Source organism: Cetorhinus maximus, chromosome 2 (assembly GCF_964194155.1).
Source record: "Cetorhinus maximus chromosome 2, sCetMax3.hap1.1, whole genome shotgun sequence".
Taxonomy (NCBI): Eukaryota; Metazoa; Chordata; class Chondrichthyes; order Lamniformes; family Cetorhinidae; genus Cetorhinus; species Cetorhinus maximus.
In genome coordinates this window covers 64,290,377-64,314,479 of record NC_135880.1, presented here as the reverse complement: position 1 = coordinate 64,314,479, position 24,103 = coordinate 64,290,377, and the positions used below count along the sequence as shown (strand labels likewise).

The following is a 24,103-nucleotide window of genomic DNA, read 5'->3' as shown; positions in this document are numbered from 1 at the left end:
TTCCTCCCCAGAACTCTTCGTCTGACTGCCTCTGGGAACTTGTGAGTCTGCAAGCAGCAAGAACAGCTGCCTTCTCCTTTATGTTAAAGTATTAAAGATTTCACCTTACTTCGAACTCCGCCCCTGTCCCATGGCAACCAGGTTACATGGTCTTGTCTGCAGGCAAACTTAGTATGAGGCCACATGGGCTTGTCTCTGGGCAGATCCCATAGGAAGTCACTTCCCTCACTACTCCACTTTACTTTGAATTAAAGGAGACAGTTTAAATATAACCGTCTTATAAAAGTCTTGCATTCATAACAGTATAAACACTTAATAAACTGCTATTAAATTCTTGCTTTTGGTATTTTAATAAGAGGCATTAACCATTTGAGTTAAGTGTTTATATAACAATATTGCTATATATTTCCTCTTTTGCACAGAATAAAATAGACATTAAATCTTTCTTTTTTGCAAAAGCTGAGATTCTGACCTACTGGTACAGCCAGAAGTCATGCCTGAATTTGAAAGCTAGTGTCATTAGAGATGGAATTAGTTTGTTATTGTCTGGGCTGCTAGATGGAGCACTTCACGCAGACGAAATAATCTTCTTGATTGGTGCCTCTATCATTGCACTAAGTATCCACCCTCTGTCACAGGCAGCATACTGTGGCTACAGCCTGCACTATCTACAGGATGCACTGCATCAATTCATCAAAGCTACCTCAAATGCACCTCCCAGACTTGGAACGTTTTCCATTGAGAAGAGCAAGGGAAACAATAACATGAGAACATAGTCATCTCCAATTTCCTCTCTATGTCAAACACCACCCTGACTTGGACATATATCACTGACTCTGCATGTTATTGTTCCACAGTTATAAAATTTCCTACCCAGCACTATTGTGTGAGTGCTATCACCACAAACACTATTGTGGTTCAAGGAGAAGGCCTACCGCTAATCTTCTCTGGGTAGCTGGAGTGGGCATTGAATCCAGAATTGGCAAACACTTACAGTGAAAACACAATCTAGAACAGGGCAGAGAAGGAATAGAATGACATTGTCAACAGAGTGGTTGTGGCAGAACTGACTATTCAATCCTTTGAATAAAGAAAAGTTTCTGAGCCTATTTCTAGGGAATGAAATGGCTAAAGAGGGGGTAAGATTAAAGTGAGCAAGAAAAACCGAACAAACTTACTCCCGCTATGAATTTAGATCTGGCAGTTAGCATTGTATCCCAGAATTTTAAATGCAGTGTGTAAATCAGTCCATCATATCTATACTGGCATTCTGAAGATGCTCTCTACTTCATCTCATTTTCTTTGCCTCGCCCAAAAACTTTTAAAATTATTATTTTCCAAGTACTTATCCTCGTTCTTTTCTAAAGCTAATTATGGATTCTATTTCCATTAGGCCATAATCCTTAGGATATTCTGCATTAAAAAATTCTCCTAACCTCTCCATTCATTAGTTTGATGGTGAGCTTAAACATATATCCTAGACTAAACAGTTTCCTAACCAGTAGAAATGTTTTTTCCTATTAACCTTATCAAAATCCCTTCAAAATTTTGAACATCTCTATTGGATTATCACGTAACCCTCTCTGCTCTTGTCACAATTTGTTTCTGGCACCATTCTATTGAACCTGTCAGTACCCACTTCATAAATCAACTAAGATTCCAACTCCTGGTTGGCATTCTGTAAGACCTTTTGGTGAAGGGCACTGGAAGAGGAGAGTTTGGATTCAGTTGTGTTGTCATAACGCAGCAACTGGCAATATTCGCTGTAAGCTTCAACATGAAGAATGACAACTTGGACCAAAACACCCAGAGGTCACCAGCACCTGTGCAACTGTATGCAAGCACGAGTGCATATCCTTGTGTGGAACTGAAACACAAGGAAAGAATATTGGAAGTAGAAGAAAAGAGATAAACAAAATTAATACTGGACCACTGTAGAAATCTTTCAGATACGGGATAATAATAATTAAAATGTTCTGCTGCCATTTCTAGATTTTTTTGGAAATCTTGCCCTGATATTCAAGTGCGGACTTCTTTCTAGACCAGAATGAGTTGGTGATGTGAGGGCCTAAGGCCTCACACTATATTTTTATATAATAAATATAGAAATGCTCATTGCTATTTCTAAAATTTAAAAACTGAACAAAGGCCTTTAAAATAGCTGAACCTATGTCTGTGACCCCTGAAGAAAAGAAGCTACTTGGCAGTTTTGGGAAAACTCGTACCTCGTTATCTCTGAGGACCCACAGGACCACCTGTGGACTGTACAGCCCAACTTCAAAGAGAGCTATACAAAAGCCATCTGCATTTACTAACCCAGGCTGGCTAGAAGGAGATGGATTGTCTGCGAAGACAAAGGCCCCACAACCTTCCTTTCAATTCTAACAGCTGAGAAACTTAATGGTCTTCGGAAGATGGATACACATCCTTTGTCAAAGATGATGGAGAGGCGGGAGTCAGTAAGATGGGCCTTTGAACAAGTTATATTGCCTTGCTGAACTGCATAGCTTAGTCTGTTGTTTACTTTCTAACTATTAACCTCACAGACAAGAAGCCCTACCCAGGTGGAATACCTAGCCCCCATCTACACTGCTTCTGTTGGAAGTTCTGTGTCATTGCCTATAAGATTGATTCATCCCTGCGTACCTATCTCATTGTGTGAAGTCAACACCACTGGAAAAGTAAATTCTACAACATTGATTTTCAACCTGCCGACCTCTGTGACGGAATATTTCATTGGACTTTGATTCTGGACTCTGGAACCCACGTGAACCAATATTTAGTTTCTCTGTGGTCCCTGTATTGTAAACCTTTCTTTTTCTTTCCCTCTCTTTACTGTCTAAGTGTGTATGTGACATTGCGACCCTCCTTTCACGGTTTGAATGTGTGCAATAAACTAACCCTTTTTTAGTTCATCTTATCTCGAGTTTGCTGCGGGATTATTAATAGACAATTGGATCACACCAAAACCAAGGGGTTGGGAAATACGCCACCGCTTATAAAGAAGGACACAAATCTACACTCCTTTCTGTTTACAGACGAGCGGTGAGAGGAGAAATTAGTGCTGTTTAAATTCCACCCCCTCCCCCCCACCTCCCCCAGCACTCCGCTCCTATCCCATAACAGTGATCAGATATTATTGGAATCAATGAGAAACAAACAGCAAGTTGATCTTATCTAATCATCAAAAAGCCGCAAGGATTAACTCAGCTTGAAGGAGATCAGCTTGATCCTTCATGAATCATTTAATATAGGGAGCTATAACATCCTTTTTACAAATCTAGATGGCAGTGGCAGTGGAGAAAGCAGTTGATATGTCAGTGGTGCTGCCTATGCATGAAGTGGATTTGCTTTACTCATTTTCAAATATCAGCCTGAGAGCCAGCATCTAGTTCTGTTGTTCACAGAGACAGCTTTCAAAGCACTAAACCGAGGGCACGTAATAGAACAGTATATTGCTGTTCACCCCAAAGTGATTTCTTCACCACCTAATAGCCAGGTCCTGTTCAAAAGCAGAATAGATAGGACAGATTACTTGCCTTCCTCTCAGTTTGAAATTGCATATGTCTGATAGGGTGGAATTCTCCCATCCCGCCCGCGGCAAGTTTCATGGCGGGTGAAAGCGGAAAATCCAGCTGCAGGCAAAAAGCCTCAAATCCACCATTGTAAAAGCAGTTTGCAATTCTCCCGATGGTGTGTTTATGGTGCGCTGGGTATCCCAACGACTAGTGGCATGAATGTCATTTGCGTTCATTAACATCTCATGAATGGTCATTAAATCAGCTGCTCACCGGAATCTTGTCAGGCTTTCCAATCTTGCATCACACCAGTGGGAAACGATGCCAGCCTCTTACCCATTTGAAAAGGGGTGGCATGCACAAGTCGCACCTCAGTTCACTGGTAACGTCGAAGTGAGTGGAACGTACATAACCTACCTGCTAAAGCGCTGCCCTGGTCTTGTTGCAATGAACGTCACTGCTGGGGCTGTAGGGTTGGTTTGCTCCTGCCCTTTGCCTACGTTGCCTGGAGGAACACCATTGTGCTGTGGTCCTCATGCAGGCCTCCACTTTCTGAAACTAGCACTTCAACCAGGGGTGAGCTGTGAGGCAAGGGTGGGGTTGGTGAACACGAGAGGGGCAACAGGGAGGGAAGGCTGTTGAATGGCAGTCAGGGGAAGGGCAAACACGAGGGGAGCCTTTCTGGGGTCGCCCTCTAACTTCCTGTTGCCACAGGAGTGGGCAGGAATCTGCTTAGAAAGAAAGGAGGAAGACCTCCTTGCGGTGGAAGCGACTGAAAGCCAATGGCTTCATTAGCACTGTTAAAGGGCTACTCAGAACTCAGTGGCTTCACATCACAGTCGCTGCATCTCAAGAGTAACACATAGGAATGTAGAATTTGGGAATGCAACAATAGTGAAGGAGGCACAACTGTATCATATAAGGCATTCCATTAATGAAGGCCTGTTCACCAGAATTGACACTCCTAATGGGCCAAAGGGCATCCACTCATTGACCATGAGCAACTGATTGTCATTAATATGGCACATCAGAGATTGGTGTACAGAGCTAAGTTGGGTCACTCATCTCAATTAAACTTTAGCATCCCATGCAGGGCTCAAGATGTTACATAATTGCAATGCTATCTTGGTCACCTCTGTGTGTGCTAGTGTCTCAGGGCAAGGCAGCATCAGCCACCATGCAAGTAGGTCAGGAAAAACTATAGACCCTTACAGTTTCCAAATGTGTTATCTTCTGAGCTTCACTTTCTTGCCCCTTGAATCATTAATGTCTTCAATATTTCCTTTTAGAGAGAAGGCAAAAGCAGATATGGATCCAGGGCTCAATGCTGCCTTTGTCAGGGGCCTAATGCAATGTAGGAGGCGAAGGAGGGAGAGGTGACTCCACGCACAGCTCCAGCAGGAGGGACATGGTCAAGCAGAGCCACAGCATGAACAGGAGGGTCAGGAGGAGAGACCCAGTAACTGGGGTGACTTGTCAGACCTAGGGTTTATTGTAGAAGAGTCTCTAGTTTACAAATGAGTGAGAGGCAATGCCGTGCATGTCCGGGCTTGTTCCGACCTCTGGTACATCACATATGCCACATTCTTCGTGAAGACCTGATGCCACATGGAGATGAAGGGTATCCCCTGCCAGTGGCTTTGAAGGTGACCACAGCACTCAATTTCTTGGCCTCTGGTTCTTTCCAAGGATCAACAGGCGACTTGTGTGGCAACTCACAATCCACAAAACATTGATGAATAGAGGAGGTCACAGATGCCTTTTACAGGAAGGCCCATCATTATGTCAGGTTTGCTCTGAATGAAGATAGCCAGGCTGCGAGATTCACCAGCTTCGCCGCCATCTCAGGCTCTCCAAGAGTGCAGGGTGCAGTAGACTGTATCCATGTGGCTATACAGGCTCCATGGCAGCAGGCCCCAATGTTTATAAACAGCAAGGGCTATCATTCCATCAATGTACAACTAGTGTGTGATCACCAGGAGCATATATTGCACATTTCTGCATGATACCCTGGGAGTTGCCATGATTCCCACATCCTGAGTCACTCGCAGGTACCTGAGATTTTCGACGGGTCATCACGTCTGCAAGGTTGGCTGCTTGAGGATAAGGGGTACCCACTGAAACACTGACTGATGACACCGGTGCGTCACCCTAAGAGTGGGTGGCTCACTACAATACACTCCCAACAGGGTTTCCCCCATCACCGCAGTGTGATGCACCCTTCACAATCTGGCAATGCAAAGAGGTGAATCCCTACCAAAGGATGAACTGGAGGAGGATGAGAGCTCATTGGAGGATGAAGATCCGGAGACCCAGGAGTCTAATGAGGCTGCTGAGGGTCAGTATGAGCACGATCGCGCCCATGGAGGAAGGAAGACTTGGGAGATATGCCCATGATACATTAATTGCTGACAGGTAAAGAGTAAAGCTAAGTGAGGGAATATGGCCACATCTCTCCTAGCCCTCAATGCCATTTTCTTTCAACTCAAGGGATGTCCATCACTTGCAGCGAGAGCGAGTCCCACATTCACACAGGCCATGATATTTGCCTTGGTCCGTGGAGCCCTGTGAGTGAGCTCGCTCTGGGAACTGAGAGTCCACTGAGGAACAAGAGCGATGTGAGAGAGGACTTGAAGCCTTCGCCGCCATCTAATGCAAGATGCAAACACTGCTGCAACTGAGATGTGGACATGCCTAGTGATTTCCCCCCCTACCGTGCATGTCTTTTCTTCTGCCACTACCACTGAGGAGGCACAAATGCTGCTAGAATATCAATGCTAATGAGTTGCCCTCACTCAATGGTGATCCTTGAGGAAGAAGGGTTAGAAATGCTTACATCACACATTTCCAGTAAAGATTTAAACACATCTTCCTGACATCACACAACTGAGGTTGACATCACAGGAATCTGAATCTCACAGTGGGACACTATCACTGAGTGGGAGGAAGGCTAAACCTCAAAATAAGATTCCAAAGTACAAAATCACAATGCTTTCAGTTGACAAGAACATTCACATAACCATCAAATGTGTTAACAAAAGTGCAATTTAGTTACGTGTATAGCACACCAATGACCCAAAAGCGACATCAATTTATCTTAACTTTCCTAACTCTACTGCTACACCTGGTTCCAGCCCTGACATCTGCAGCAGAGGTGGAGGCAGCCTGCTGACTGCTATGTCCTGATGTCTGCGATGACCTTGGCGGACATCCTCTGGTGGCCTGAGGCCTGGAGGACCCCGGCCTGTGTAGGGTCTCCAGCTCAGGGGCAGAAGCACCCTCAGCAGCCTGAGAAGCTGGAATGGATGGGGTCATAGGCAGAGGGGGCTGTGAGTGTCTGCACACCCTTGGAATGTCCTGAAAGGAGGCCCTTGATGCTCATCCTCCCTGTGGGTGCTCGAGGGCCCCACCCTGACTCCTACAGGGGACGGTTTTCCTGGAGGGAGGTCAAGGTGCCTCGTCCCCATGTCACCTACATCTTGATGGTCCCCACCAGGGTATGTGGCCATAGAGTATAGGGCCGAGTGCAAATCCGGCAAGACCTGCTGGACCAAGGTCTCCATGGTGGTCACCAACCTTTCCATGGTGACCTCGAGGCACTCCCGTGACATCAGGCTGAACATGGATGGACTCCTCCACCGTTCGTTCTATTCTGCTGAGTGACTGTCGAATCTCTGCCTGATGTTCTGCCGCCTGTCGTTGCATCTCCAGCATTGATTTGGCGGCCGCTTCCAGAGGCTCATTATCTGACTTGGACTGAGCGGGAGGCTGGTCTCCAGCAGCCCTCTGAGTGCCGGAGACCTGGGCTGTCCTTGCTTCCGACTGCTGTGGGGACATATCAGTGAGGTGTTCCCCAGAAAGTGAGCCCGAGTTATGCCCCACCAATGTGGGTGTCTCTGAGCTGCTGAAGGGCGCGTGTGAGTGTGAGTGCTGCGGCAGTTCTTCTGGAACTCCCACCTCGGAAGTCATGGGGCTCGCACTGGTGCTGGACTGGCTTGGGGGCGTTGATCTGCTGGTGCCTAGAATATAGAGTTTCAGTTAATGAGCATGAGCTAGATAAGACTGCACGTGACTCACTGTGAATGTCAGGATTTGATGAGGTGTTGGAGCTGTGATCTGTACTAGGTTGCTGGGAGAGGCCGATCTCCCCTTCCCCACAGGAGCGATCCCCATCTTCCTCAGCCAGCTGAGCTGCAGCCTCCTCAAACTCAGTGAGGGCAATGATGTCGGCCGTCCCTCCCGCGGTCTCCAATTTCTTGTGCCTGTTGTGTGCCAGCTTGGCCTGTTTGAAGAAGAAAGAAAAGACTTGTGATGAGAAGGGATGGAGCAGAGATTGTGTGAGATACATGCCCCCTGTGTGTGGTGAGCCCTCCCCAGAAAGGCCAGAGAATGGAGTGTGAGCAACATGATAGATGGGATGGTGGTGATGTGAAAGTCTCGGTGAGAGAATGTTGGTATGTGTCCCTCATGAATGGTTGTGTGAGGTCCCTGAGAGAGTAGCTGTTTGAGTGCACGATGCCATGATGAGAGTTTGATATTGGAGGGAGTTGAAGGACAACTTACCCTGGCAGAGCAGATGAGATCATTCATCCTCTTCCTGCACTGGGTGGTATTTTGGGCACGGTTGCCAGCCTCACTGACTTGCACTGCAACAGTCTCCCAGGACAGAGAGGTGAGGCTGTTGTGCTTCCTGCAGCCATCCCTGGGATAGAGCGCGTGCCTTTGCGTCTGTACCCTTCTGATCAAGGCCTGAAGAGCCTGGTGTATGAAGCGAGGTGCTGCCTTGTTCTTCAGGCTCTTGGCCTTCCTCTTCTGACTGCCAGACATCTCTGGTGGGCTGGAGGGAGAGAGATTGTGTTGGATTGGCCTATAAATATGGCGCCCAGACCTTCGAACCTGCCACCTTTGCATAATTAATGACCGTCCAAGTGCATAATCAGGCGCCAGTTCCTGCCATTCCAGAGAGTGGGGTGGGCGCTGCCGAAAGCGCCCACCACCGCACTTAGTCTCATTAAGGGAAAATTCTGTCCATAGAGCCCTAAAAAGAGATAAGATCTCCCTGCAGCTGACAGTGCAAAGGCCCTCACCAGTGATGTCGGCATGGCAAATGCAAGTTGCCGGTTAGATGAAAATGGAGCACTAGGCCGAAATTTGGAGCAAGCTTCGACATCAATGTCTTTGGAAGTGCATTTCATGTGTGTTGCCTACTCCACACAGGAAGCCAATGCAAAACCAATTTCTTGGCTTGAGGGAGAGAGGATTTATGAAGTGTGCCTTGCTGATGATAATCATACCTGTGAAACTCAAAGGTGAAAGCTGTTGTTTTATAGGACACCTAATCTACTCTTCATGAATAAAGAACATCATATTATAGAACTGTGTAGTTACGTAGTGCCACATTTGTGCAGAGAGTAATGCAAATGCTTATGGTTGTTTGGAAGATGTATCTTTGTTGTATCATCTATTTAAAGTGCAACTTACCTGTTTATTTGAAGTATCATTTACCTGTTAATTCATGTGTAATTTGCATTGGTTCTAATTTGTGTTAAAGTAAAAGCTATAGAAAGTGGGATCTTGTTGGTAATTTCGTCATTTGGGGGGTTGTTCAGTAAACTAGGTTATTTTGGTTTCCAGTTTCCCAGCAGGGATTGTAACAGTCGGAAGAACTAAGCAATACATGTATTTTGTCACCTTGTACAGTAACAATTGTTTCTGATAAACGTGTTTAGCAACAATTTAAAGATTATTGTACTACATCTGACTAACTAACAGTGCAATAATTCAAATTGGTGCCTGTAAATTTTCTACCTGTAACTTTGTTTTTACTCATTTATGTGATGTGGACATTTCTGGTAAGTCAGCATTTATTGCCCATCCCTAATGGCCACCTTCTTGATAACTGAATAACTTGTTAGGCCATTTCAGGGTATTGTGAAAAGCCAACCACATTGCTGTAGAACGGTAACCACATATAGACCAGATCAGATAAAGATGAGAGATTTACTTCCCTAAAGGACATTATTGAAGCAGATGGATTTTTAACAACAGTCCGGCAGTTACATGGTCACCCTTACTGAAACTAGGGCCAGCATCTTCCGTCGGCGAGCAGGGGCGGGGCCCACTCGCCGATGCATAAAATGACGCGGGGATACGTCGGGCGTGCGTCAGGTGTGCATCCCGATGTCACCCCGCATCATTTAGATTGTCAGTTTGGCAGGCGAGCATCCGACTCGGCTGTGCGCCCACCGACCTGTCAACAGCCTATTAAGGCCATTAAAAAACCAATTGAACTCATTAATAGACCTGCCTGTCCATCCTTAAGGTTGGCGGGCAGGCTGGGAGCCCAGGCGGGCCTGTGAAAAAACATGAAACCTCATCCACGGGCGGGATGAGGTTTCATGAGTGATTTTAAAAATACAGAATATTTTACAATAAAAGTTATGGGTTTGTCCCAATTCATGTGACAGTGTCACATGAGGGGACATGGCAGGGAATTTTTTTTCTAATCTTTATTCAAAGTTTTAAATCGGAGCTGATCTCCCTGAGGCAGCACTTTGCCTCAGGGAGATCTGTGCGCTCTTTCGCACGCATGCGCACAAAAGAGCGTACTCCCTGCTGAGGGAATCCCGCCCGCACAGGGAGCACATAGCGCTTCCTGATGCACGTCACGCTGGGTGGGCCTTAATTGGCCCACCCACGTAAAATGGCAGCGCGCCCCCGACCGAGGGCGCTGATTGAAAGCCCGCCCGCTCGCGCCCGCACTTCCCCCCGCAAAGGGGGGAAAGTGTTGCCCTAGATTTCTATTTAATTAACTGAATTTAAATTCCTCAGCTTCTATGCTGGGATTTGAACTTTGGATTTGTAGTCCAGTAACATAAACCATTATGCTAATTTACCCCCGTACAACATTTGCATGCACAATATCTTTTAAACACTGTAGTCACCCATGGAAAATAATAAACATTAGTAGACTTACCAGTATTGTAATGGTTTAACATCTCACTTAAAATAGCTGAGAAAAGAATAAGAACATAATAAACAGGAGCAGGAGATGACCATATGGCCCATCAGGCCTGCTCCATTCTATACAATCATGACTGATCTTCCAAGGAGACCACTTCTCATTCTTCTATACTACACAGAGTATGGGCCTAATTTAGGCTTCATAGCCAACCCTCTGATCCCATGAATGTGATGGAAGCAACAACAGCTTACATTTGTCATCTTCACACATTTTTTCTGTTTTGGGGGGTAGTGGGGAAACTACTGGAAGAAGTAGTAAGCTGATTATCAGTCTGTTTGAACACTCTTTCCATGGCTAACAAGTCCTGGAGTGGGGCTTGAACCTAGTGCTCCTGAGGTAGGGGCAATACCTACTGAGCCACAAAGCCTCCTTCCACAGCTTGCATTTATATAGTGCCATAAATAGTAAAACATCTCATAGTGCTTAAGGTGATAAACATAATATACATTTGTACACTAACATTGCTGAGTAATTTCCAGATTTATAAGTACTTTACTAGAAGAGAACGAACTATCTATTTGTAAGTTATTTTATACTCTATCTACTCCACCACCCCCTTAGACAGGTGATCCACTCCCAGGCTGCTGCCATTAAGTTGATTGCAGTGAATCACTTGGCAGTGTCCAGCGTAACTCTCTCTCTCTCCAATTTTCCTCCTTTCATGAGGGCAAACACCTACCATCATATGGCTGAGAACAGGAACTTGTCACGATTGGCATTCTGGACGTAAACTTACAATTATCACTCTATAACACAGGATGTTGAAGTTTCAAAGCTCTGTAGTGACACTTAACTGCTAAAAGCATAAACTTTTAAAATGTGCTGGGTTGGACAAAGGTTTATCTGATGATATTGTTATAATTTCAAACTCTTACAGGTTGAATATTGCTTGAATATTCTGCTCTCCAGCTCATGTCTTATTAGCAGTTTATGGCTGGTGAATTTTCCACATAAACTGATGTATTTTAATTAAAGATAAATTTCAGGCTAATATCACTAGTTCACTAATTTTGACATCTGCACTTTCCTGCAGGCATCAGAATGCTGGATGGAATAGTAACTGACGCAATTGAAGCCACTTCAATTGGGTTCAACCCACAGCATGTGGATATTTATAGTGCAAGCTGGGGTCCAAATGATGATGGAAAGACTGTGGAAGGTCCTGGTAGACTTGCACAAAAAGCATTTGAACATGGCATTCAGAAGGTGAGTATCATAGACCATCTTATACTGGTATAGGAATGCTGAAGGTTTTCCAATTTTCAGCCTTGGTGCACCTCCTCAAAACTGAACAAGAATAGATATAATAGTTAAATATTATCTAATAAGCCTTTTATGCAGTTGTGATTGTCCACAGAAGAGAGGATAGATTTATATTACCTTTATTAGTATAGCCACATCGCTCTACTAGGGCTTTTAAGGGCTTTTATAAACAAATAAAAAGTAAAGACAATATTTCAAGAGCGAGGAATGAAGGAGAGAACCTGTGGATGATGAAGGTATTGTGGAGGTATTAAATAATTTTGAGGAGTGACTTGAAATTCTTGGACGATGTTCACTGGAGCAGAGAAGGCTAAGAGAAGGTTTAATGGTGGTTTTTCAATTTTGAAGAGGTTAGATAGTTTAAATATGAAAAGACTAGTTCCTCTGATCGAGATGTTAGTGATGAGGGGTCATCAATTTAAAATTGCCACAGAGTGAAAATTCTTCACAGAGAGGATTGTTGAGCATGAACTGCTTTGTCAGAGGGAATGGTTGCGGTGGAGATTCTTCTATCAGTTGCCTTTCACTTTTCAAGGGAAATTGGATATACATTTGCAGTACAGGAAAATATAAGGCTATTGGGAGACAGCATGGCATTTGGATTAATATGGATTGCTCTAGTAAAGCAACAACACAGAGATGATGGGCCAAATGGCCTCCTTCAACACCATAAATTATTCTGGTTCAATGATATAATGTGCTTCTTTCTAATGATATTCACTCTAAAATTATATATTTTCAGGGTAGAGGAGGAAAAGGGTCTGTTTTTGTCTGGGCATCTGGGAACGGTGGTCGTCAAGGTGATAACTGTGACTGTGATGGGTATACAGATAGCATCTATACAGTATCTATAAGCAGTGCATCACAGCAAGGGCTGTCTCCGTGGTATGCAGAAAAATGTTCTTCAACCCTGGCTACAGCTTACAGCAGTGGGGACTACACAGATCAAAGAATTGTAAGTATCTGTCACTGGAGGCTTGCTCCTCATTTATTGTGTTGTGGTTGAACAAAATCTACAAATACATAAATCTAGAATCACTTGTTTGATTCACTCTGGTACTGGTATGAAGTCTGTGGTTTACATTATGACAGTTATCAGGCAACATTATTAAGTCACATGGAAACTCTCAGATGTTGAAGTCCAGTGATGGAACTCTAGATTTTATCAAAAGAGATATGGAATATAAAAGACAAGAAGTAATAATGAGTTCAATTAAACCTTATTAAGACTTCAGTTGGAGCACTGTAAGAAGGATATTAAGATTTTAGAGAGAGTAATGGGCAGATTCATTGGAATTCTTCCTGATATTTTTCAAAGAGGGTCAGGTTTGGGGATAGGTGGGCCTACAGCTTGATGCTGCCAGCCATCATGTTAGTGTGGTGCCATAATACCAACCCCAAGCCTTTCTCAGAGACACTGGGTCAGGTCACGAACAGCAGCCTGCTGGAAAATGCCAGGTAGCCACTTCAGACTTAATTAATGTCAGAAAGTTTATTAAAGGCCCTGTTCCCGTTTCAACTGGGATTTTCAGTCAGCACGCAGACAGCCCACATTGGCCGGAAACATGCCCGGGTTAACATGGTGGGCTGAGGTTGGAAAGTCGAGGGGGTGCCCTTGAACCTGGAAGGGACATCCCCACACTCATAATGGCTACTGGGCCATAGCTGTGACTGTTGACCATCCTGTGGAGATCACGACCAGGTGGCTACGATGGTTTTAAAAATATAAAAACATTTACGTGGCCTTCTCTCTCTCTGTCTGCATCTTTAGATCAATAGCTTCCACCTCAGCTGATGGGGCTGCTGATGGTTAGTGCTGGAGTGTCTCCCATTGGCAAGCCCGTTCCCAGGACTTTAATTGGCCATTCCATTAAAAATAACAGTGGATGTGTCTGGGAAATGCCAGCGGGGTCAGGACCCAGTTCTGATCCCCACGCAAGTTCCCATCCCTGGAATAAAATTTCACTCCATGAAGATAGACTTGAAAAATTAGAACTTCTTCTCATTGCAATAATGCGAATTAGGAGGTAATGTGACAGAGGAGTTTAAAACGATGAAAGGATGGGACAGGGTAAATAGAAGCAAATTGTTTCCAAAATTGGAGAGCTTTGTAATGAAGGGCCATAGATGCAAAATTAAGTTTAAGAGATTTGGAACAGAGATCAGGAGAAACTTCCTTTTGGACAGTTCTGAGGCTGTGGAATTTATTTCCATAGATAGTGATTGAAGTAGAAAATATATCAACATTCAAGGCTAGACTGAATAGGTGGATGACACAAAAGGGGGTTGAAAGGTTATCAGAACAGGGTGAGCATATCTCATTAGGACTATTTGCTCAAGTGGAGAGTAAACACCAACAGGAATGACCTGTTTCTGTTTTGTAAGATCTATGTGTCTCTGTGTAGTCAGAATCCTCTCCCTGTAGTGCAATAGATTTATGGGGTACAGTTTCTGCTAGGCTGCTGACTTTTCCAGCGTATTATACCCAAAATTGGCCAAGCCAACGCAAAGGATTGAGGAATTTCAAGTGCAAATTTTATTCAGCGCAATTGAGTTCCGCAATATTTTACACAGGTTTAATGTTGTAGGGTGGCCAAGTTGTACTATTAGTAATAGAGTTAATCTGCATATGCTTCTTGATTGGAAACATTAAGTTTATTTACAATATACTCAGCAGCAGCTACACGTGTGCTTTCAACTCCAACTCTATCCTGACATAGCCCGCGCTACTCTCCTATTGGTTACAGTTCATGTCATCTTTCCTAACAAGTATTATTCTTAAAAGTACATTACAAAATAAATAAAACCATAATTACTACATTCCTCCCCCTTTAACTTAGCTATACATATTATATTTACAAGTACATATTTTTCAAGACAACATAATATTTACACAGGGTAGGGAATTTACAAGTTCAGTCTTTCAGGTGGCTTCCTGATATGTGTGGAACATCGCAGCTCCAAAACTTCAGATTCTTTGTCAGGAACCTCCTTTTCCAGAGCTGCCTGAACATCAGGTGCTTCAGTGGGCACTTGCAGTTCTGTATCCTCAACTCTTACAGGAACATCAGACACGGCAGTCCTGGGTTGAATATCTTTAACAGGACACGGAGACCTAGTCATGGTCACTGATGGAACCATATCTTGATGATTTGCCTGTCTCTTCCTTAAATGGTCCACACGTTTACGGATGATCCGGCATTCCACCTCCATGTGGTAAGATAGACGTCCAGTCACCACACTTATTTCGCCTGGTAACCACTTCGGTCCTTCCCCGAAGTTTTTCATGTGTACCGGTGAAGACGGTATTCCCTCCTATCCAGCAACTACCACATAGGCCAGTTGAAGAGGAGAAATTACAATCCCCGATCACATAGCGACCACAGAGACTCAGGCTTCCTTTAACTGGTTTTATTCAAGCATATGCAAGGGAGTCACAATCATTCCTAAGAATGAAGACCCAGCTCCCAGATTGATTACATTTCATTACTTTTGTACTTTTTCTTATCATAACACACTTGAGTACATTTGAATACATCCAATCGGTATCCGACACACAGGTACCATGTTAAAACTATCCTATTGAGTACATAAACATGCGATTTTGCTAACCAATTATTCTAAAGGGTTTAAACATAATTATATTATCCAATCAAAATTAAAACACATACACAAAGTCCTTGGTTCTCACAGCTCAAGACAGCTTGTGTTTCATCAAAGCCCCCTCTTTGTCCATTGTATGTCTTCCCACATCTAAGCTAAAACCATCTAGCCCTTCCCTATGTGAGAGGGGAGTACACATAATCTATGTTATGTCCTCCTTGTGTCTTCAACCTGACTCTCAAGGCTGTGCAATGTTCATCTGGTAATCGTCAACTCTTAATAAGCTTAGCAGCCATGTCTGCCTGGAGATTTTATATGCTCTTCAGTAAATTCTTACAGTGTTCTCTTTTAGCATTTTTAATTTTCCCCTAACACCGACTCTCCCATGGTAAATTCCCTCTTGCAACTATGCCAGCTGTGCACAGTTTTCTGGCTTCCCTGACTCCTTTCCACCTTCCCCTCTAAATTTAGCATTATTAAGCTCAATCTTGTCCTGAGACAGCATTTCAACAATAACTCCGCAGGTGTGACATCTGTTGTTCTGTGAGGGTTCTGTAATGAAAAAGAAAGCGTGCTAGCTTGGTTGCCAAGGAATCACCAGTTAGCTTTTTCATCCCTGCCTTGAAAATTTGAACTGCCCTTTCAGCCAGTCCGTTTGAGGAAGGATGGTATGGTGCAATTTTTACATAAATGATACTGTTGTGGGTGATAAACCGTTGAAACTCAGCTTTTGTAAATGCCGTACCATTATCAGAAATGACTACTTCTGGTAGTCCATGAATAGCAAAACTCTGACATAGTTTCTCAATTGTAGCGCCCGACATTGGTGACTTCACCTCCTTTCTATCTATCATCTTTCTATGTGCCGCCTTCTTTCTAATGCAGACTTCAATCTTGGCCTGCTTTTTGACTTCACTATTGGCCAGACTTCTCTCACATGCAAGCTCAGCTTGTCTGAGCTCAGCGGCTGAGTCTCCCAAAATTTCATGATCTGTCTGCTTCTTGGAAAATTCTGCGACTTTTGGTTCCAAAGCATCTTTGGCTTCATTTAGCTGATTCTTCACCTCTTCCATCTCTTTTTTGTATTTGTTAGCTGCCCCCTGGAAAATTGAGCATTGTTGTGTCTTCTCTGCCAACTCATTTTTCAGCTTGTTCAGAGAAGTGCTGAATTCTTTCTGTTTATCTTTGTACTTTTCCAGAATTACAAACTTTGACCTGCAGGAATCTTGTAGCGTGTGAAGGTCTTTCAGCAGGTTTTCTTTTTCCCTTCTAAGGTTGCTCACCACGTCTCGAACTCTGTCATCAAACAGGGTCTCTTTGAACTCTTTCTGCCGTTCTTCCAGGCTTTGGTATTTCTTGAGGTTGTTGAATCCTTACACACTCCTTTTTCAAAACAGGAATGCTTCCAGCTTCCCTTTGGAATCTCAGTGGCCAATCAAGGTTAATTTCCCTTAGCTAATTTCGCTCGAGAAGGCTTGGTCCTCAGCCCCTCAATATTAACACTGGTAGCTTTGCTGATTGGCTTCCATAATGGACAGTTACTCTGCTTATGCCTTTTACTTGAATGTCTTCATCTGTATAAGTTTTTATCTTGCAGCTGTTCATTCCAAACTTAATTGATGATCACCATGATTAAAATATCTGTAAGTATGTTCCCCAATTACGGTAGTGGAAGCTCCCGTGTCCACTTCCATTCTAACAGATTTGCCATTTACTTTCACTGTGACAAATATTGGTTCTGTCTTTCCAACTTTCAGATTAAACAGGGAGTAAATGTCAGAATTTGTTGTTTCACTCTTTTCTACATTGTAGATTTCATTGGGCTTCTTCTTTTATTTATAAGCCTGCTTGAATCTTTCCTTGAATTGCCTCATTATGTGTCCATTTCTGTGATAATAGTAGCATTCGATTTTTTTAAACTGCCAATCATTAAAAGACTGATTGTTTCCATCTCTATTAAAATCATTCTTCAAACTCTAAGTTATTTTTTTGTTCTTCGTCTAGCGAGGGCAGTTTCCCGCTTCTCGGCAGAGACATGCTTTTTTGCATCCTTTTCAGTTGAGGTTTCCTGTCCGATGTGGAGGACAGGACCATTTTGCGCACCCTGTATTGCTTGTGAATCTCTTACAGCGCTTTCCATGGCCAGTGCTATCTCTAGCGCCTTCTTGAAATCCAGATTCCCTTCAGACAATAATCTTTTCTGAATAGTGTCCTCTTTCACAGCACACACTAAACAATCTCAAGCCCTCAGCCATGATGCAGAGGTTCAGGTTTAATTCGCGAAATAGAGACCCGGGTGAGACAATATATCATTGTTCCTTCACTGTTGCTGGGTCAAAATCCTGGAACTCCCTCCCTAACAGCACTGTGGGTGTACCTACACCACATGGACTGCAGCGGTTCAAAAAGACAGCTCACCACCACCTTCTCAAGGGCAACTAGGGATGGACAATAAATGCTGGCTCAGCCAGCGAAGCCCACATTCTATGAATGAATAAAAAAAAATCTCTTGGGGTTGGTATTGCTGGGGGAAGTGCAGCAATTAAATATCCCCACTGCAGCTGAGGGCCCTGGTGTCAGGGTTCTCACTGCCAATTAGGGACTTCATTCCCTCAAGGCTTCCAGAGATTGGATTGGCTGGGTGCTGCCAGTTTTGGTAGAGGACGCTGGGCCCCTCCACTGCCCTCATTAAATTCCATCCCCAGTTTAAATTAATAACCATGGCAAGTTTCTGCTCATTGTGCTCATTTGCTGGCCTTCGAGGAGGCTCTTAAAATTAAGTTGGTTGTGTTTGGCATAAGGGCAGTAATAGGAACTTTATAAAAACTTCTAAATATTACAAATATTTAATTTACCGAGAAACCGACTATATACACCAATGAAACCGTAAATGTTTCTTTTAGTTTGTTAAAATCATTTTCAGTTATTTAAAATTAAGTTATTTGCGGGAGTTATTTGTGGGAGATGGTGGCATAGTGGTAATGTCACAGGAACTAGTAATCCAGAGGCCTAGGCCCACCATAGCAGTTGATGGAATTTACATTCAATTAACAAAAATCTGGAATTGAAAGCTAGTTTCAGCAATCGACCATGAAACTATCATTGATTGATGTAAAACCCAACTGGTTCACTATTGTCCTTTAGGGAAGGAAATCTGTCATCCTTACCTGTCCTGGTCTACATGTGACTCCAGAACCACAGTAATGTGGTTGACTCTTAACTACCCTCTGAAATGGCCAGATGTCACTCAGTTCAAGGGTAATTAGGGATGGGCAACAAATGCTGGCCTTGCCAGTGATGTCCACATCCCATGAAAGGATAAATTAAAAGGTGGTGGACTAGATATCCTGATTAAAAATGCTTATTGTTCGTGATAAAGCTAGTTTCAGCAGTATTAATAAAACTGCTCTTAAATATGTCAATGAATATTTTTTAATGTAAGAAAACTATTTAAAAATGACATTCTAAAACACGGTTACATTGTGCTGATTTTGCAAGATTTTGCTTTTGTTGATATGCAAGTTAATGTGAGCAGAAACTAGAATAAAAATTCAATACAGAAAACTAGTGCAATTCTGCATTCAATTTGTGACCTGATTGCCAATTGCACCTAAAGTGGAAGTTGCACCCCTAAGTTCTTTTACCTTGGGACCTCAGTTCCAATCCAATCCAGGGAAATGGGTCAAAATATTCCTGTTTACAGCTGGTGAAATAGCTTTGGATAGTCTCTCATAGAAATGTATCTGCAGCACAAAACTGTTCTTTATTTAGCTACACTTATACTACTATACTTAATACTCATACCCAGAAGGGACACAAAAGTTGGCTTGCGTAAAAAATGCCTTTCCAAAGTAAGTTATCCATTTGACCATGCTGAATCTGAAGTGGGAATGTTTGATGTTATGAGTGGAGGCTTGATGTCAGAAATGTTTCATTTTCTCACATTGGCATCTAAGGTTTTAATAAGCTTTTCTTTAAAAAAAATCAGATTATATAGATACTCTCAGAAGTTAAGGTGAAGCTACTTAAGAGTAAATTGCAATGTAATGATGTCATGTAAATACGTTCAAGGGAGTTGATAAATGATTGTTGTGCTTCTAGCACTGATGAACATTGGCTATTGACCCATACTATCAAGCCAGAAGTCCAAGGCCTACTCCTTACCCAAACACCTCATGAGACAGTCTAAGAATACTGGGCTCACAAAGAGTTCAAAATGATTTTAAGTGAGGCCCATGAGGCTACAATGCTGCTGGAGTACAGGAGGCACACTCTGGACTGCTCATTGCCCATTACAAACAGATCCTAACATTGAAATGTTTTATTCCAGCAAAAGTAATTGTACATAAGTGTTTTTTTAATATAGAAAATTAAGATTTTAGAAGATGCACAATAATACTAACAAGTTTACACCACAGTTCATTGGTCTCTGTCTATTTTTTCATCAACTCCAATAAATGTTATTGAAGAGGCAATGGCAGTTCATGGTTACAGATCACCACTTAGCAAATGAGGAGGCAAGAGGATTTGAGTATAGGAGTAGTGAAGTCTTGCTTCAATTGTATAGAAGCTTGGATAGACTGCACCTGGAGTACTGTGTACAGTTTTGGTCCCCTTACCTCAGAAAGATATTATAGCCATAGAGGGAGTGCAACGAAGGTTCACCAGGCTTGTTCCAGGGTCGGCGGGACTGTCTTTTGAAGAGAGGTTGGGGAAACTGGGCCTGTATTCTCTAGAGTTTCGAAGAATGAGAGGTAATCTCATTGACACCTACAAAATACTTAAAGGAATAGACAGGGTAGATGCAGGTAAAATGTTTCCCCTGGTTGGGGAGTCTAGAATCAGGGGACACAATTTCAAAATAAGGGGGAAGCCAGTTTGGACTGAGATGAGAGGAAATTTCTTTACTGAGAAGGTTGTGAATCTTTGGATTCTCAACCCCAGAGGCTTGTGGAAGCTCAGTCATTGAGTATGTTTAAGGTCTAGATTTCTCATTAACAATAATGTAAAGGGTTATGCGGATAGTATGGGTAAAAGGCATTGAAGTGTTCGATCAGTCATGATCGTATTGGATGATGGAGCAGACTTGATGGACTGAATGGCCTTCTCCTGTTCCTATGTTCTTATGTTCCCTGCTCCTGACAGTGTTGGAGCTCAAGACTCAGTCCCTGATAAACAATGTAATCTATCAAGAAATAAATAATAATACATTTTTGAAAACAACAGTATTTATGTGTGTGAGAATTTACAGTCCATTCAAATTTTATAAATTTGTCAATATATTCCAGCATATGCATATCATAAGTTTATTTAGAATGCAACATGATTTAGTAACATGTCACTACACAGCTTACAAGGCAATGCTGACAATCTTGTTTCTTTTCATTTTTCAGACAAGTGCTGATCTTCACAATGACTGCACCGAGACTCACACTGGGACCTCAGCATCAGCCCCATTGGCCGCAGGAATTATTGCCCTTGCTCTCGAAGAAAAGTATGTCAGAGTAGAATAGTTCCTTTGAAATGGAAAACTTGATTAGCTTGAGATATTTTAAAAGCCACATTTATAACTTTTACACTGCCTTATTGTCCCTATGAAGGGTGGTTCCAACAAAGCTTGTGATATGGCACATAGTTGATCCATTGGACGGGTACATGAAAATGTTTTCAATGCTTTGAAGGTGTATACTTGGGACATAATTTCTTTATTTTTTGTGAATAAAGGTTTCACTCGCTACCCTTACAGTGATTTTAACAAACAGAGTGGCAGATATGTGCCATTTTCTGCAATGTTATGCTATACAAAACTGTAGATAGGAACAAAAGGAAACCAACTTATAATAATGGTGCCTTCCAATTTTTCAAGCAGATAAGTTGCCACTTAACCAATATAAATGACAAATATTCATCCAGTAGTGGAGTATGATAAACTTTCAAAGTGGCACAAAAAAAATGAGGAAGCTTGTAATACGAGCTGAGACAGTGGAATCCTGATTAGAAACTTTTACTTTGAAAAAAAGAGTAAATATTTTCTGCTGGAGATGTAACCCAAATAGTTGTCACTGTATAGTTCATCTTGAGGTTGACAGCTGTGAGGGTCTTGGAAGAAGTCTCCAGAAAATCTTTCGTGATTTGAAAAGGAGAAACTGCATCAAGATAAGGCAAAGGAATTAAGGAAATAGTCATGCGTCACGCATTAGCCTCTCTTAACAAGGGTGGTGGAAGCAGAAACAATCAATTATTTCAAAAAGAAAATTAATGGGCTTTTGAAGGAAAAAAAACCTTTGAGGATCAAGCGGGAGAATGGGAGAGCTGGCATGGACTTACTAGGATGGATGGCCTCCTTCTTTGCTGTAAATGGCTTTTACTCAAAACCTTGATTATTGCTTCATCGCATGGAAGGACAAGGAATGAAATTGATGGTGTACCATTCCTGGTGACTTTTCTGACAGCAGATGAGCAGTACGTTGCATATGTAGTAGGAAGGATGCTCTGGAAGGCAATGGTGCTCAGGAGGTTAAAGGGGTTCACAGACCACCAGGTACACATTATATTAATCATATAATGTTTCCAACTTGTATACTGTCTGCACACACACAAACATACACGCACGCACACACACACACACACACACACACAGATGTCGCACACTTCATGGCTAAAGGAATGAAAATCTAATCGCTATATAGATGAGTGAGCTTAGTTACTAATAATATTCCATCTGTTCCCTTCACAGACATGGAGAATCCTGTGTTCCTGAAGATTCAGCCACAGAGGAACATTCACTACAGCACCAACTGCCAACACCAATACTTAAAGCAATCATTAGCCCAGATGCTATTCAGTGATTATTTATTGATGAGAATAAAGCCAGAGAGCATAAAGCTTACCAAGATCTATAATCTGAGGAAAATGAAGAATATCCATGATGGTTTGTCCTGCACGCAAGGAATGATTCTGTGAGGAATCACAGGAGTGTAGGTCAGGGAATTGGGCTACAAGGATGTAGCCTATCTCCAAATCTCAATGATGACTGCCTGTGAGCAAGATCCAAGCAAGTTAAAGGCAACTTCCACTATACTGTGGCAGTTTGTCATTTTCTTACTTCAAAAATTGATAGAAATTCTCAGTTTTTAGCCAAAGTTGAACTGGTACCACAACCAGCAACCCTGACTGTAACAATGTCTATAGCATCGCAGGAATGGTAGGGTAGTGGTACTGTTAATAGTAAGCCAGAGATCCAGTCTAATGCTCTGGAGACATAAGTTCAAATCTCACCATGGCAGGTGGATGAATTTAAATTTAGTTAATAAAATCTGGAATAGAAACCTAGTCTCAATAATGCTAATCATAAAACTTTCAGATTGTCATAAAAACTCATCTGGTTCTCTGATGTCCTTTAGGGAAGGAAATCCACCATCCTTACCTGGTCTGGCCTACATGTGACTCCAGGCCTACAGCAATGGGGTTGACTCTTAACTGCTCTCTGGAATGCCTTAGCAAGCCACTCAGTTATATCAAACCACTACAGACAAGTTTGAAAAAGAATAAAGTAGGACACCCCACCCAGTATTGTCCTAGGCACTGGAAACGACAAAGGCACACGCTATGCAGTTGACTGTGCAGATTCTTCCTCACTGACATCTAAGCACTTGGGCCAAAATTATGCGAGCAGTCCCACAGCCTTGCCAAACAATAGTCTGTCATAGTCACACTCACCAAAACAAACCTTACAGCCAATATCCCATACTCCTCCATCAGCATACCTGGGTATGTCCTGTACCACCAACAGGAGAGACCCACCAAGGTGGCAGCACAGTGGTATATATTCGGGAGGGAGTGGCCCTGGGAGTCCTCAACATTAACCCCAGATCCAATAAAGCCTCATAGCATCAGGTTAAACATGGGCAAAAGAGCGGCACTCCTGAGGGGAGTGAGAGCGACTGCCAAGGACATCATGGCAGTGTTTGACCAAGTTTGACATCAAAGAGCACTTGCAAAAACGAAGTCAATGGCTCTCAGGTGGAAAACTCTCCATTGTTTGGAGTTACACCTAGCACAAAGGAAGATGTTTGCAGTTGCTGGAGGCCAATTATCTCAGCCCCAGGACATCACTGCAGGAGTCCCTCAGGGTAGTGTCCTCAGCCAAACCATCCTCAACTGCTTCAACAATGACCTTCCTCCCATCATCAGGTCAGAAGTGAGGATGTTTGTTGATGATTCCACAATTCAGTTGCAAACATGACTCCTCAAATTTTGAAGCATGCAGCAAGAGTTGGATAATATTCAGGCTTAGGCTGATAAGAGGCAAGTAAAATTTGCGCCACAGAAGTATCAGGCATTCAACATTTCCAACAAGTGTAAATGTAACCGGCTCCCTTTGACTTTCAACGGCAGTACCAGTGCTGAATCCGACAACCATCAACATCCTGATGGTTACTGTAGTGTAAGGGATTACTTCTAACTGTGTGATATGCTAAAGAAACACAGTATACATATCACAGGAAGTGATCTTACTCTCTCTTGTAGACCTCATGGCAAGATGAAGCCACGGTAAGACATCTCTCGATAAAGTTAGGCCAGAATTTTCCGGTCCCGTTGGCGTCGGGCATCATGGCGGATAGGGTGAGGGAACACAATATGGCAAGAAGGCCAAAAAGAGGATTTACACTGTCATGAAATCAGTTTGCGATCG

General features: G+C 42.9%; 1 protein-coding gene across 1 annotated transcript in view; it reads left to right on the top strand.

Annotated features, from left to right (window-relative positions):
• Nucleotides 1–24,103, top strand: part of pcsk1 (proprotein convertase subtilisin/kexin type 1) — a 131,883-nt gene that overhangs the window by 61,771 nt on the left and 46,009 nt on the right. Inside the window, exons 7-9 of the mRNA XM_078565524.1 lie at nucleotides 11,576–11,748; nucleotides 12,548–12,760; nucleotides 20,802–20,902. Of these exons, the coding sequence (XP_078421650.1) occupies nucleotides 11,576–11,748; nucleotides 12,548–12,760; nucleotides 20,802–20,902 (487 nt within the window). The remainder of the gene's footprint in view (nucleotides 1–11,575; nucleotides 11,749–12,547; nucleotides 12,761–20,801; nucleotides 20,903–24,103) is intronic.